Here is a 13846-nt window from a genome sequence, read left to right on the forward strand (position 1 = left end):
GATGTGTGTGTGAGGAGGGGGTGTCAGCCCTCCAGGTTCTGAGAAGGGACACCCCAGAGGTGTCAGAGAGCGCAGAGTGGGGGAGGGCAGGAGCTGGAGTCGGAGGGAAAGGGAGGGGAAAGAAGTGGGAGGAGAGGGGAGGGGGCTGCCCGCGGGGGGTTGGGTCATTGTCTTTTAGAATTTGGGAGCCTTTGAAAAGCCGTGGGCCCTCCCACCGCTATTGTGCTGGGGAAGATGTAGCTGCCTCTTCTCCAAGCCACCCCTTTGCCTCCGGACTTCTCTGGGGCCAGCAGCCGCCCGACCTGGGGCCCGGGGCCGCGGGCTTAGCCGACTACCATGGGCTCCGTGTCAAACCAGCAGTTTGCAGGTTCGAGCTTGGTTACTTATTGGGGACACCCTAGGCTGCAGGGGTGCAAAGCAGCCACTTAAAAGGGAGGCGGGAAAGTGTCCCCCAGGCTGGCGGAAGGACCCCCAAGTCTGTGCGGCCTCCTGCTTCATGGGGACATCCCTGGAGCAAAGAACGCTGGTGTCCCAGTGGCGAGCACACAGAGGCGACGGGGACAGAGGGAGAGAAGAGGAGGGGCCTGTCCGGCGGTCTGTCCCCGGGCAACGTGTTGTGGGAAAAGGGAGCAAAACTTTCGGGGCACCACTGGCCTCCGTGTGAGGTTGGGGAGCGCGGGCGGTAGCTGGGACACGTCTTTCATCGCCGGCTGCTTGGGGCTGCAGCCTCCTGGGTGTCCACCCGCGGGCGAGACGCTCGGGTCTCCCCGCCCGGCCTCTCAGAGGTCCTCCAGCTCCGTGGCCCCCCAGCTGAGCGCCCTCCCCATCTCCAGGTGGCTGCGCCAAGGCGCCGGAGGAGGCGCCGGCGGACGCGGCCCGGGCGGCGGAGGAGCCGCAGCTGCTGCACGGTGCGGGCATCTGTAAGTGGTTCAACGTGCGCATGGGGTTCGGCTTCCTGTCCATGACCGCCCGCGCCGGGGTCGCGCTCGACCCGCCGGTGGACGTCTTTGTGCACCAGGTGAGACCGATTCCGGTAACTTCAGCGGGAAGGGGGTGTTGGCGCGCACCCAGCGGCGGGCGGACACTCTGGGCCTTAGGATTGACGGAAACCAAGGGCCCTCATTGTGCGCTCCCGTCTTTGCGGTGGTACCCCTGATCTGCATCCCGGTTAACTCCAACAGGATGAGAGCGAGGGGCAGAGCCGATCATCAGCACCTCCCACCCCCTTCCGGGAACCCTTCTGGCTTACCACGTGTTTGTTACCTCTTTCCCCTGGGAAGGGGGCAGGGGCAGGGAGGTGACCCCATGTGGCAGAAACTAAGGTTGTATTGTGCTTGCCGGTGGGGGGAGGGCGAGCTTGCCGGCCAGGGAAGCACATGCCGGGCCGTAGCAGGGCCCTCAGCGCCCGGAGCCTTTCACTAACATGTGAATGGAGCTCCCGGCCGGGAGAGGGAGGGAAACCACTCTGGGATCCAAGGAGCTGAAAACTACGAAGTCAGCCAGGTCTCCTCTCCCGCACGGTCACACAAAACTCAATCCCTGTGGCCTAGGTGCATTGGGCAGATCCTTAAAGGATCTATTTGGGGCTTGAAAGCTCTTTTAAATGACCAGTCTCAGGCATACAGTTTACTGACTGGGCTTTTGCTGTCCAGTTCCTTCCAGAAAGGACACCCTAAGGAGCCCAGGCCTTAGATTCCTGGGCCAGGCTGGGAAGGAGTTAGATTGCAACCCCAAGTTCTCAGTTAAAGCAAGGCAGCACAGTGGGGGTGAAATTCAGTGTCGCAGGGCAAGGGGTCGAGGGAGGCTAGCCTCTGGACCTATTCTCCTCGGCTTGGCATTTATGGCCCCAGACAGCTATTCATTGCTGTCCTAACATTCCCGGCCTCAAACAAGGAGCCAGAGACTTTAGGTTTCCCTCCTCCCTGGCCTCCCTCTCACCCCTTCCTAAGTTTCTTACAAGCCTCCCAGTGGACCTGGGACATCATCTACCCGGAACGACCATGTAAAGGAAGTTGCTGCCTGTGTCCCTTCCACCTTTGGAGGTTTGGGGCTGGGTCTGAGAAGAAAGTGCTAATCCCAGGCCAAGTAGGTTGGCACCCAGGCCGGGCAGGGAGGGGTTACTTCGGGAAGGTTGGCTTTAGGAGCCATGGGGGAGGGGAAAGGATGTGAGGATTAAGGGTTGGAGCCTGAGGGATGGTATTCTGGAGGGGGAGGGGTGGAGAAGGGAGATGCTGGGTGGACTGGTTGGAGGCCCTCATCGGGGACGTAGAGTGGGAGGAACAAGGGAGATAGAGGAATTGAGGACATGGAGACCTGCCAGTTAATGGTGACTTGGGGTCACTGGGCTGCTTGAACATCTGCCAGGAGGGTGTGCAGCAGGATGCTTACCTTACCCCTTGTAGCACCCCGTTCTTACCCCCCATCAGACAACTAGTTCTAGTTAGTGACATTGCCCCCTTTCCTGTCTCATTTACATATGTGTTTGATAACCCGCAGGAAGTAATTGTGGGAGAAAGAAGGGAATTGGCCTCTTTAGATCTATTAAATCACTTTATTACAGGAACCAGCTTTGAATGGCCCTCCTCAGGGTGCCAGCTTCCCCACTCTGCCATTTATCTGATCACAAAGAGATTAAAATCCCTCCTGGTCTGGAGATGGACTAGACAGCTTCCCCAACTTTGGGAGGCTTGGAATAAGAGTGAGGACCAACATTTTCTTGGCTTCATTCCTAAGGCTGCTAAGTAGGGAGGGGTTGAGAAGAACATAACACCCTCATCAGCTGGGGTTCCTTGGTGATATGGGGGAGGAAGAAACTTTCCACAATCCTTCAAGGTTCTTTTGGCTTGTCTAATCAACTAGACATTAGGCAGATTAGCAAGAGAGAACAACTAAATTTAACGTGTGTATGGCAACCCCGAATATATGAGAGTCAGAGACCCCACATGCACAAAAGGCTTAAAGGTATAAAGGGAACATGGGTGTGTAAGATGCTCTGAGCTAGGGATGAGGTAAGGTGCCTTGGGGGATTCAAAGGGTTATTGTAGGACGATAACAGCAGATGTTTAGTAGATAGAAGTTTGTCCTGCACTATAGATAGGTTACGAGAGGTTATCTCTGATAAACTCTTCCTATGGGAAAGGCCCCTAATTCAAGTTCTTATGGGTAGAAGCAGAAGTCTTCCTTGAGCCTGCAGCGTTATCTTGGAAACAATCCGCATACCAGGGAGGCACATCTTGGTGTGACTAGTTCTGAACTCCTGCAGTGATAAGCAAATCCCAGGGAAGGTTTTCCTGAGCAAATGGATCTGTGCCTCAGGGCACTTAACCTTAGGATAGAAAGCAATTGGAAATAGATGGCAGAGGAAAGCAGGAACCTTCAGGTTTGGGGAGTGGAGCCCACACCATCTGTTTCGGATGGGTTAGTTAGGAGATAATCTGGACTTCAGAGTCTTGGAATGTCCAGGGACATTCCACAGTCAAATAAGTTATCTGGAGGGATTTGAGCTGGGATTAGGCATCAAGAATTTGTTATGACCAACAGTCACGAGACAGTGACTGAGTGCACTGCCTGGGCTTGAATGAATTCTCAAGCCCTATCATAGCAGTTAGACTAGTGATTTCGGTCTCTGCACTTGAGAAATTTGAAGTATTTTTCTGGAAATTAAATGGAGAGGAATGAAGTAGATGCAGAATGATCCCTAAATAATTGCTCTGGGGGAGGAAAGTGTTCCCAAAGTGAAGGAAGGGTAAGACATTTCTCTTTAAGAGGAAAACCACCCCTTTGGCTGCTGGTGGTGGGCACCATTTTCTTTACCCTTCCCAAGTGGGCCTATTTGGTGCCTAACACTGTTTGATACCGTTCTTACCCTCCTTCTCACTTTATGCCCCCAGGTATGAATGAGTGAGAAACAAAATCCACCCTTAGCCTTTAAAAAAATAAAGCAACGATTTCTCATCAGCCGCAGGTCTTTGGATCTAGAACTCTCTGCCTGTCCCTGGGGTTAGGGGAATTTAAGAATCATAATGGCAGATGGCCAGCCCTTAAATCCAGGTTTCTGAACCACTATTGACATAATTTGAGCACGATAATTCCTCTTCATGGGTATCCTTCTGTTGTGACAACCAAAAATGTCTCCAGATATTACCAAATGTCCCTGAGAGACAAAATCACCCCCAGTTGAGAAATATGGTTACACAGGGAAAGCTGGAGCAAGAAAGAGCTAAACTGTCTCAATTTCCTGAGATTCTGAAATCTCCATGGCCATTTTAAGAGTTTTGGTTTAACTCATGTTGTTTCCTGTGTCTCAACTCCCAAACCCCCAAAATTTGAAAATGAGAACAAGGCTCCCTGCTTTCTCCCACCACTCCTCAGAACATACATAAATTGTCTTTAGAGAGAGGAAGGGAGAGAGAAAGAAACAATGATGTGAGAGAGAAACATCAGATCATTTGCCTCTCACAAGTGCCCCAACTGGGGATTGAACCCACAACCTGGTATGTGCCCTGACCAGGAATCGAACCCACTACCTTTTGGTGTATGCAATGATGATCCAACCAACTGAGCCACATCAGCCAGGACCCAAATATTTTTAAAATAGCTTTGTGGCTAAAAGTCTGTATTAGAAGGCTTGGAGGCAAAAGAAGAGCTCGGATTTGACCAAAGGACCGAGTTTTGGTTAGGAGAAAAAATGTTCCCTACTGATAAAATCTTGAAACTTGCTGAAGCCAGGTGGCCTGCTTTTCTTGAAGCTGAGTGCAACTGCAGGCAGGGGTTAGGTTAGGACCCTTGGGCTAGGGGGGAGGGTAGTATGTGTGTAAAGAGATCTTTAAAACATTTCTAGTGCCTCTGATTACTCACCGAGTGTAGTTAGTGGTGTACTTGTATTATCCCCTCCCCTAACTAATCTGTAAGCTCTTTAAAGAGAGGGACTAGCTGGTTAGTTTTCTAGTTCACAGTTGGCAGGCTGAAGGAATGACTGAAGCAGCATGGGGCTCCTGAGGAATCGGTACACAAAGAGTTTGGGGTCCTTTTCAGCAGAGGCCTTCCTCCAGAGCAGAAGACTGGAGATGGGGAGGGGATGTTCTGCATGGATTGGAAGCCATGGGTTCGGTGGTGGCCATTCATTAGTTATTTCATTTCCATCTTAATAGTATAAAGTAGATTTTTTTTTTTTAAGTAAATGAATCACTGACTTTGAAGGAAGTTGGTAGAGAAGTACCTGAGTTAGTTTGAGCATTATAGGGTCTTCTTGGGTCCTTTTCTTTCTGAGGAGACATGCTTTCTCATGATGTTCCAAATAAAGGCTGTACCAACATCCTGAGCAAAGCTTCCACTATGACAAACTTATAACTTGTATTTGGTGACACTACTTGCCCTGTAAGTGGTTTTTAGGGATTTTCCCCAGGGCAGGTATTTTCTGGAACATTACTAATCAAACTACAATGCCACCCTTCTGGAAATCCGTGTTGGTTTTTAAATTTTGGAGTGGGGTCAGGGGAGAAACTACCCTAGGCAAAACCTCTACCCCTCCTTCCTGCAGGCATGAACAGTAATTGCTTAATTACTGGGTTAAGTCTGGGAAGCCAAGGAAGGTGGGGAAAGAGGAAGAGAATTTTAAAGAATAGTACATAAGCAGTACAAACAAATTTTAAATGATCTCAGCTTGGAGTTAATTTAATTTAGATTGAAACCAAAATCCAAATAAATGGCTTTTGTGAATGGCACAGGAACGGGGTTACTAGCTTAAAACTCCAGGATCCTGAGTGGGAGAGGGGGGCAGGGAGAGGAGGAGGCACCCCAGCCTAGCAGGGAAGCACCCTGGATGGGCCCTCATGAGTTCAGCCCCCGTGAAACTTCATCTTCCTGAGGACAGAAGAGATGAACGGCCCGAAGTCTCCGGGAGGAGAAATCTAGGGGGACACATGTTCACAGGCAGTTCCTTCCTGCGGCCTCCCTCCGGCCGCCTTTGTGCCGATGGGCTGATGAGCAGCACCATCTGGTGGAGAACCCCGGGCAAGAGCTGGTGGTCCCGGCTGCTGTCTGAGCAGAGGTGATGGGGGGGTTGAGGGGGTCTAGACAGATTTCTTTCCCCATCCTCCCTAACAAATAAACTGCTTCTGGGAGAACCAATTGGCTTGTCCTAGCCCCACCAAACACTACTTTCAGAAATGAAGCTCAGGTCTGACTGAGGACACCTTAGGACTGAGTCATTAAAATTAATTTCACCTACTTTTTACTCTTTAAATGTGGCTATTAGAAAGTTTTAAAATGTCTGTGTGACTTGCATTATATTACATAGTGCTGGCTATGAATCAGGCTCGTTGCTATCAGCCCTGCTAGGCAAGGTACTTAACCCCTGTGCTTCCATGATGTCAGCTGTACAAAGGGGTCATAATAAGGTCTATCTCACAGGCTTGGTGTGAGTTACATGTGTTACAACATGTAAAGTGCTTAAAACACTGCTTAGTAAAACTTTAGTAAATATTCGTAATTTTGGATAGTAGAGAACTTAGTTTATTCCGCAAATGTGTGGGTGCGCTGCTGGGTCACCTAGGTAGTCTTCAGCTGGAATGGCCGTGGGTGTCAGGAAGGCTGGGAACCCCAGCGTTAATTCCTGTAACCAAAACCAGTATCCTGAAATCCTGACTCTGCCACTTAAGTAGAAAGGAGTGGTTAGAGCTGGCAGGGACCTCGTTATCATTAAGTCTGATCCCCTGCTTTTACAGGTGATTAAAGAACCAGCGCTTATCCAGCCTTCATAGAGCAAGATGAGGGAAACCCGGGTTCCCGTGAGCTCTTTCCTTTACATTGCCCGAGTGACCCCTAAGGTCTGGTCTCTTCCATCTCTAAACTTAAAGGCCTAAGTTGATGCTGGGATGGGGGTACTTGATGTGGGGGGAGGTTGGAGTCAGCAGTGGTGCAAGGCGAAGGGGGCAGAAGGCATGACTGACCCAAGTCATTCCCTGCCATACAAAAAAGCCTTTTGAAACTTTTCTGTCTGATTAAATGCTGTCTGACCCTAGGCGGTGGGCTGCCCTGTAGGCTGCCCATCCTCCTTCCTAAAATAAATTTGGAAAGCAAGACCTGCCTCCTCCATCACCTTTAAAATAATTTATCTGGATAAGTAACCCTAATTCAGGTTCCTGTGAAAAGGATTTGACTGAAGGCAGGCACGGGAGGGGATCAGACCCTGTTAAATTCCACCCCTGGTGGCAGGTCGAAGAGAAGGAAAGATGGCTGCTGGTGGTCACTTTGGCAGACCCAGCAAGCTTGACTAGGGAAGAAAGGTGTCTCCAGAGCCATTTCTCACTCCGTGACCATAACCCCACCGTGAAGAGGAAGGAAGGGACCAATGAATGAGGTGCATGGGGGTGGGGGGGATGTGTGGAATCTGCAGCCTCTGGAACTCCAGGAATCTGACCACCAGAACCAACCAGTGTCAACTCTTTGTTTCCTGGGACTGGACTCTATTGGGGGAGCTCCAGCCTTGCCCCTCCCCCTCCCCAAGCCTTTTCTTTCTTTTTTTTTTTTTGGAGGGGATGGAGAGAGGGGCGGGGCCCTGCTTTGTGTGTGGTTGGGGGCTGGGTGGGGGTGGTAGCAAGAATTTCTGGCTCCTTTCTGATGCATGCCCTGCGAGGCTGGTTCAGTGGGGCTGCATGCTGATTACCTAACTGATAAGAGAGGAATTCAAAGTATGTGTTTTAGGAAGGGGCAGAGTGGGGGCAGGGGGCAGGGAGCCACCCCTAGAGACCTCCGATCTAAATCTTGACCTGTTAATGGTGAGGGGCCTGCAGGATTTTTTGTTGTTTGTTGTTGTTTTTAACTATTTGAAAGTCTTAAATAGATCTCAGATCCTCCAGTGATGGAGTGGGCGACCTGAGAGGACCAGTCAATTTCATGTCCCCATTTATATTCCCCCATGTTCTCACAGTAAGCTTGTGGGGTATAGATAAAGAGAGTTGTCCTCAGCAAATTGGAGCTCAGAGAGGGAATAGTTTTCTGGGGTCCACTGCTAGTTAATAATAAGAACCAGAGTTAAAATTCCCAGTCTCTTGACACTTGGTTCTCACTGTTACCCTACCCTGACCCAGTTTGAAGAGGTTTATAATTGCCACTCAGTGGAGACTTATGTGTTAATTACTTTTCATGCATAAAACCTCACAGGACCACCATAAAATTAGTATTTACTTCCATTTTGTGGATTAGAAAGGAGGGAACAGACCCTCAGACTCCAGACTTGTTCTTAATCACTTATCTGCTGAATCACAGCTAGACCTGGCAGTGTCCAGCCTAGGAGCCCACTAGGTAAATGGGAGAAGCGTATGTTGCCTGGGTCAAGAATGCTCTCTGTTCAACGCCTCCAGTACTTCCTGACTCACTGTCTTGTCCCAGCTCAATAAGAGACCAGTCAAATCTAACTTCAAACTCAGGGTGGTTACTGTGTAACAGGGAAGGGAAAGGGGGCTTGCACCTTTCTGCAGTGGAGCCTGAGGTAAATGCCTTGCTGGTAGCCCACATCTCTGAAGGATCTGTGGCCTAGAGGTGAACGGTTGACCAGGGTCACTGTCAGATATTGGCAGAACCAGCATTTCATGAACCAGGAAGTGTCTGGGACCTGAGCCTGTGCTCTTAACCAATTACCTCAATGGAAGTTTTGTCTTAAACAATACCGTGTAGATTAAAACAAAAATGTGATTGAGGAACTGGGGATCCCACCTGGCTAAAGAGCATGATTCACCTAAGACCCAGTTGAGTCCACCCTCCCACCACCAGCAGCAGCATAAAATACTCATGCTACTTAATCATGTTCCCCGAAGCCCCAGGATGAGGTGCACAGTGATCCCTTTTGCATCTCTGAACCTTGTTTTCTATGATGATTACACCTAGTTGACATTTGTCGATGTAAATGGAGGAAGCCGTAATGAAGTCTATTCTGGGTAGGGTCTGGGAGGGACTGTCACTTCCAGTGCTGTGGTGGTGTAAGCAGTAAGTGGCTGAGCTTCGAATCAGGAACGCTGGGTTCTTCTGACAGTGGGCTTTGCTGCCCTAGCTGTGAATAACTCCTGCTTTTTTGAAGGCTGCAAGGCTGTTCTTTGCAAGTGTTAATATTTTTAAATTTTGGTACAAACATGAAGTATTTTAATGGGATTGCTCCATACACTATTCATAATCATTTTTTCTTTAAAAATATTTGATCTGTTTTCCAAGTCAAGTGATTAAAATTCTACTTTGTTCATTAATGCAAAAATCTTTAAGGCATTATTTAGGTGCAAAATGCAGCAGTGAACAAAACAGGGACTTGGCATTTTTTTAAATGGCTGCATGGTTGATTTTTTTTTTTTTTAAACCAGTGAGATTGTCCTGCAAATTACCTAGTTATATTATGTTCTGTGGTTCTTTTTTCTTTCTGATTTATAGTAGCTTTTTGTAGTTTTATCAGTCTAATTATTTGTCTTGATTTTATAGTTTTGATCTTTTTGTTTTTAGCATTTAGATATTTAAGTTCTGGAATGTATTTTGCATGCATATGATACAAAGTGTAGAATTCTGGCTTCATTTCCAAATAGAGAGCTAATGTTTTGAACAATATTGAATGGTTTTTCTCACCTGTTGATTTCCCCATGTATGCTTGGTTCTCCTAGTGAACTTTCCTTTATAATCTTCTGATGTATTTGCTTGGGTCATTTACTGTCTTTTTCCTTCAACTTTCAGTAACATTATTTGATATCATTTCAAACTTGGAAAGAAGTTCTAAAAATTGGTACTGAAAACTTCCATATAACTTTATCTTACGCTTTTATACTTGTTGGTTTCTTAAATGCTATGTTTGAATTGTTTCCATCTATTTTACTTAGAACTTTAAATGAGAGTAGCTGTAAAAAACGTAATAGCATCTGTTCATATAACAACTGTTCTTTGTTAATGTAGATTTCTTGTTTTGAACTGTGACTCTTTTTCTTTACTGATAAAATGGGAGTGCTATCATACTTGAGCTTCCTGCATTACAAGAATTACATATATGTGGGCTTATTGTTGGGGGGGTTGGTGTAATGATGGAGACTAACATTAAAATCTACCGTGTTTCCCCTCCCCAGAGTAAGCTGCACATGGAGGGCTTCCGGAGCCTGAAGGAGGGTGAGGCGGTGGAGTTCACCTTTAAGAAGTCTGCCAAGGGCCTGGAGTCCATCCGAGTCACCGGCCCTGGTGGGGTGTTCTGTATTGGGAGTGAGAGGCGGCCAAAGGGGAAGAACATGCAGAAGCGCAGATCAAAGGGAGACAGGTATGGATTGGAAAGTGGCTTGTGTGGATTGGTAGGGACATGTTGAGGATTGGAAGGGACATGCTGAGGATTGGAAGAGCTCTCTTGATCTTGTCTCATTTCTTGGACCAAGTTGCCAAAGATAAAATGAAGCCTCTGGTCCCCGGCAACATCTGGATGGTTGGAGTACCTGCAATAGATGTGAGAGACGAGGAGAGGGCAGTAGGTGTGGAGGGCACTTGACAAGTAATTTTGCTCTGTGAGCTCTAGCCTCAGTTGCTAAGTGGGAATAGTGATAGTAATCTCACATGATTATTTTAGAACTGAAAGGGACTGGATGTGAAAGAGTAATTTGTGGGGAGACATTGGTGTATCTGTACTTGTTGCTCCTTCACTAGGTCTCCAAGAGGCTGGTTTCGTTCATCTTAGCTCTGTCCTGGAACAGAGCAACATATAGTCTGACTCCTTCAATTTCTTCTATATTTTTAATCTATGACGGGCACAGTTTTTTTAAGGGTATGGTAGAATCTTACCTATCCCCCCCAAATTGCAGTGTTCAGTTGGGGTCTGTGGTTTCTATTCTTGGTATTTCAGTCTTTTCAAGGTGACCTGAATCTGAAGATCATCTAGACAATTACAGGTTTGGAAAGTACTTCAAGATATCCAGTCATATTTCTCCTTTTATAAGTGGAGAAATTGGTCTCTAGGAAGGGAAAAGCCCAAGTGTCCTCACTCAGAGAAAGGCTTCTGATCTCTTCTCACTCCTTTCTCAACTTTACCATCCTGCTTTGTACCAGGTGCTACAACTGTGGAGGTCTAGACCATCATGCCAAGGAATGCAAGCTGCCACCCCAGCCCAAGAAGTGCCACTTCTGCCAGAGCATCAGCCATATGGTGGCCTCATGTCCACTGAAGGCCCAGCAGGCCCCCAGCTCACAGGGAAAGCCAGCCTACTTTCGGGATGAAGAAGAAGAGATCCATAGCCCTGCCCTGCTCCCAGATGCTCAGAATTGAGCCACAGTGGGTGGGGGGGGCTACGCTTTTGTGATCAGGGAGTTTCAAGGAGCAGGCATCAATCGGCAGAATGGAGAAAGTGGGGACAGGGTGGGTAGGGGCAGCTGGCACTGCCATGTATCTCTGGCTGGACTCCACAGCATCACCCCCTCTTCCCTCTTGGCAGGGGGGGAGGTGGGAGGCAAAGGAACTCCACACTATCCAAATCCATGTGAGGGCTTTATTTGAGTCTCCACCCTCAGGATCTCCAGCTTTTGAAAGTGGCCTGGATAGGGAAACTGTTTTCCTTTTAAAGAAGGATATGTAATAATAATATTTCCCCTGCCAGAGTGAAAAAATTAGGATGAGACCAGATTGATGGACCCAGCCTACAAACGACTATGTTCTGTGGGAGGGAATCTCAGGGGTACGGCAGGGTTTTTCCACATCTTGTGTCCTCATAACCCACTCTTGGGATAGGGTGCTGAGAATTGTCCCAAGCAATGAGTTGTGAGGCTAGGCAAAAGGGATGGTGGGGAACAGCTGCAGACCTGCTGCTCCTAAGCTCACTCCCACCCCATTTCTGGACCAATACAATTTTATTTATTTGGTCCCTTGGAAAACTGCACCTTGGGTCCCACTTTCTCCAGGATGCCAACTGCACTAGCTGTGTGCGAATGACGTATCTTGTGCATTTTAACTTTTTTTTTTTCTTAATATAAATATTCTGGTTTTGTATTTTTGTGTATTTTAATCTAAGGCCCTCATTCCTGCACTGTGTTCTCAGGTACATGAGCAATCTCAGGGATAAGTGGGCAGCAGCTCCAGGTCTGCACAGCAGGAATACTTTTTGTTATCACCAGGGAGAACTATTTGGAGTGTATTGTCTATTGAACTACCTCATTTTTGCCAATTAGAGCTGACTTTTCTGCCATAGTGTCCTCTTAAACCCCCTCCGCCTTCAATATTTTGTGGAAGACTAGGTTTTAACGGGGTGGCCCCATTACTTGATCTCCTTCTACTGGAAGATTGGAAATTGGTCTGAACAGGAGTCGGTGGTTGGTGCAGAGATTAGGAGGCTGGGCTAGGTGGAAGGTGCAGAGGGGAAGCCAAGATTAGGTGCAGGTTGCCTACATATGTGTAACCAAGGATTCCTGTTCCAGACCTGTAATCCCAGGGTTTGGGACTCACATTACATACCAGATCGATCCATCCCTCACTGGATTGAGCTAGGCCTACCATGCACAAGGTATATGTGCGTGTGTGTGTGTGTGTGTTTGTAAAAAATATGAATTGGTAAAGATAGCTTTTAAGATCAATACCTCTCTACCCATCTTGAGCTGTCCAGGGATGGATATATGAAGCAATGACTAAATTCCTTAACCTTTAAAAATTCTTTGCTTTTCCTCCTTGGCTTCCAGAGAGACCATAAGCGATGGCTTCTTTGTAGTACCCAGAGCCAGTGTCCTGCCCTGCTGAAGCAGTGATAAGTGTCATAGTAGCTGAAGGAGAAAAGCGGGTTTCGTTTACATGCTGTGAGATCACCAAAAACCTACCTCACTGTTGAAACGGGGCAAATGCAATAGAATGCATTGGGTGATGTGTGTCTAATCCTGGGTTCTTGTCTCCCCCAGTTGCTGCCCCCTCTAGTTATTGTATTTGTCTGGGCTTTGTAGGACTTCACAGTAGCTGAATTGGTGATTGCTAGGTGGCCTAGTTCGTGTAAATGTGTTGGTCTTTCTCCATGTTCTTTTGGGCTTTTATTGTTTACAAACTTCTTTTTGTATTGAGAAAAATAGCCAAAGCATCTTTGACAAAAGGTTCTGCACCAGGCAAAAAGGATCTGAAACATAAGCTTGGGGACCCCTCTTGAAATGGGGGATCTTGAACCACCCTTTCTTTTGTTTCCTCTTCCCCTATTTCGTATTTTGGACCAGATCTTCTGTCCTATAAACTTGACTCCTACCCTATCTCCTCTTCTATCTCACCCCAGAAAAGCCCCTATACCCACACACATACACATTTAATGTGTGGGGTGTCACCCCATCTCTTAATTTGCAAAAATCCTGAAGAAGCTAAGAATACTCCATCCCTTCCCAATATCCTGAGTCAAGACCATTCCTTGATATGCGATTCATGCCAAACACTTAGATTGCTATATTTTAATCTCTAATCCTAGGGTAGAGAGAAGAAATGAGGGGGGACTTTCATTTTGAAAGTGGGGTTGGGAGATCAAGAAAGGGAAGATGAATGTATATTCAAGTCACTCAGGAACTTTTATGCAGGTGCAAAAAGCTTATGTCAAAGTAGCCACAACATTGTTTAATAGGAGACGGACGAATGTAACTCCCTGTTTACTGCTAGAAACCAAAGCTTTGTGTGAAATCTTGAATTTATGGGGCGGGAGGGAGGGAGGGTAGGAAAGCATGTACCTGTCCTTTCCCTGATTCCCTCTCTTCATCTCTGAACCGCAGGAGACAGAGCCCCCTTGGGTGACCTCCATCACTGGGGACTGTTTATTTGATGGTTAATTTTGCTGTGCCGGGTACTTCCACTTGCTGTCATTTTGTAAAACACATGCTGACTTTTTCCCTT

General features: G+C 47.6%; 1 protein-coding gene across 1 annotated transcript; it reads left to right on the plus strand.

The window, feature by feature from the left end:
* Positions 1-336: 336 nt before the first annotated feature.
* Positions 337-11272, plus strand: LIN28A (lin-28 RNA binding posttranscriptional regulator A). The gene is made up of 4 exons (XM_016219525.2): positions 337-367; positions 834-1018; positions 10095-10279; positions 11056-11272. The coding sequence occupies exons 1-4, from the start codon at positions 337-339 to the stop codon at positions 11270-11272; spliced, it is 618 nt and encodes a 205-aa protein (XP_016075011.1).
* The last annotated feature ends 2574 nt before the right edge of the window (positions 11273-13846 follow it).

The sequence above is a fragment of the Miniopterus natalensis genome, chromosome 9 (genome assembly GCF_054644295.1).
Source record: "Miniopterus natalensis isolate mMinNat1 chromosome 9, mMinNat1.hap1, whole genome shotgun sequence".
In the NCBI taxonomy this organism is placed as follows: Eukaryota; Metazoa; Chordata; class Mammalia; order Chiroptera; family Miniopteridae; genus Miniopterus; species Miniopterus natalensis.

Bases quoted from the DNA above. Each gene is read 5' to 3' on its own strand.
- LIN28A (XM_016219525.2), top strand. From the start codon at position 337: ATGGGCTCCGTGTCAAACCAGCAGTTTGCAG. The intron at 368-833 runs GTTCGAGCTTGG...CCCCATCTCCAG, and splicing joins GTCAAACCAGCAGTTTGCAG to GTGGCTGCGCCAAGGCGCCG. The intron at 1,019-10,094 runs GTGAGACCGATT...TCCCCTCCCCAG, and splicing joins TGGACGTCTTTGTGCACCAG to AGTAAGCTGCACATGGAGGG.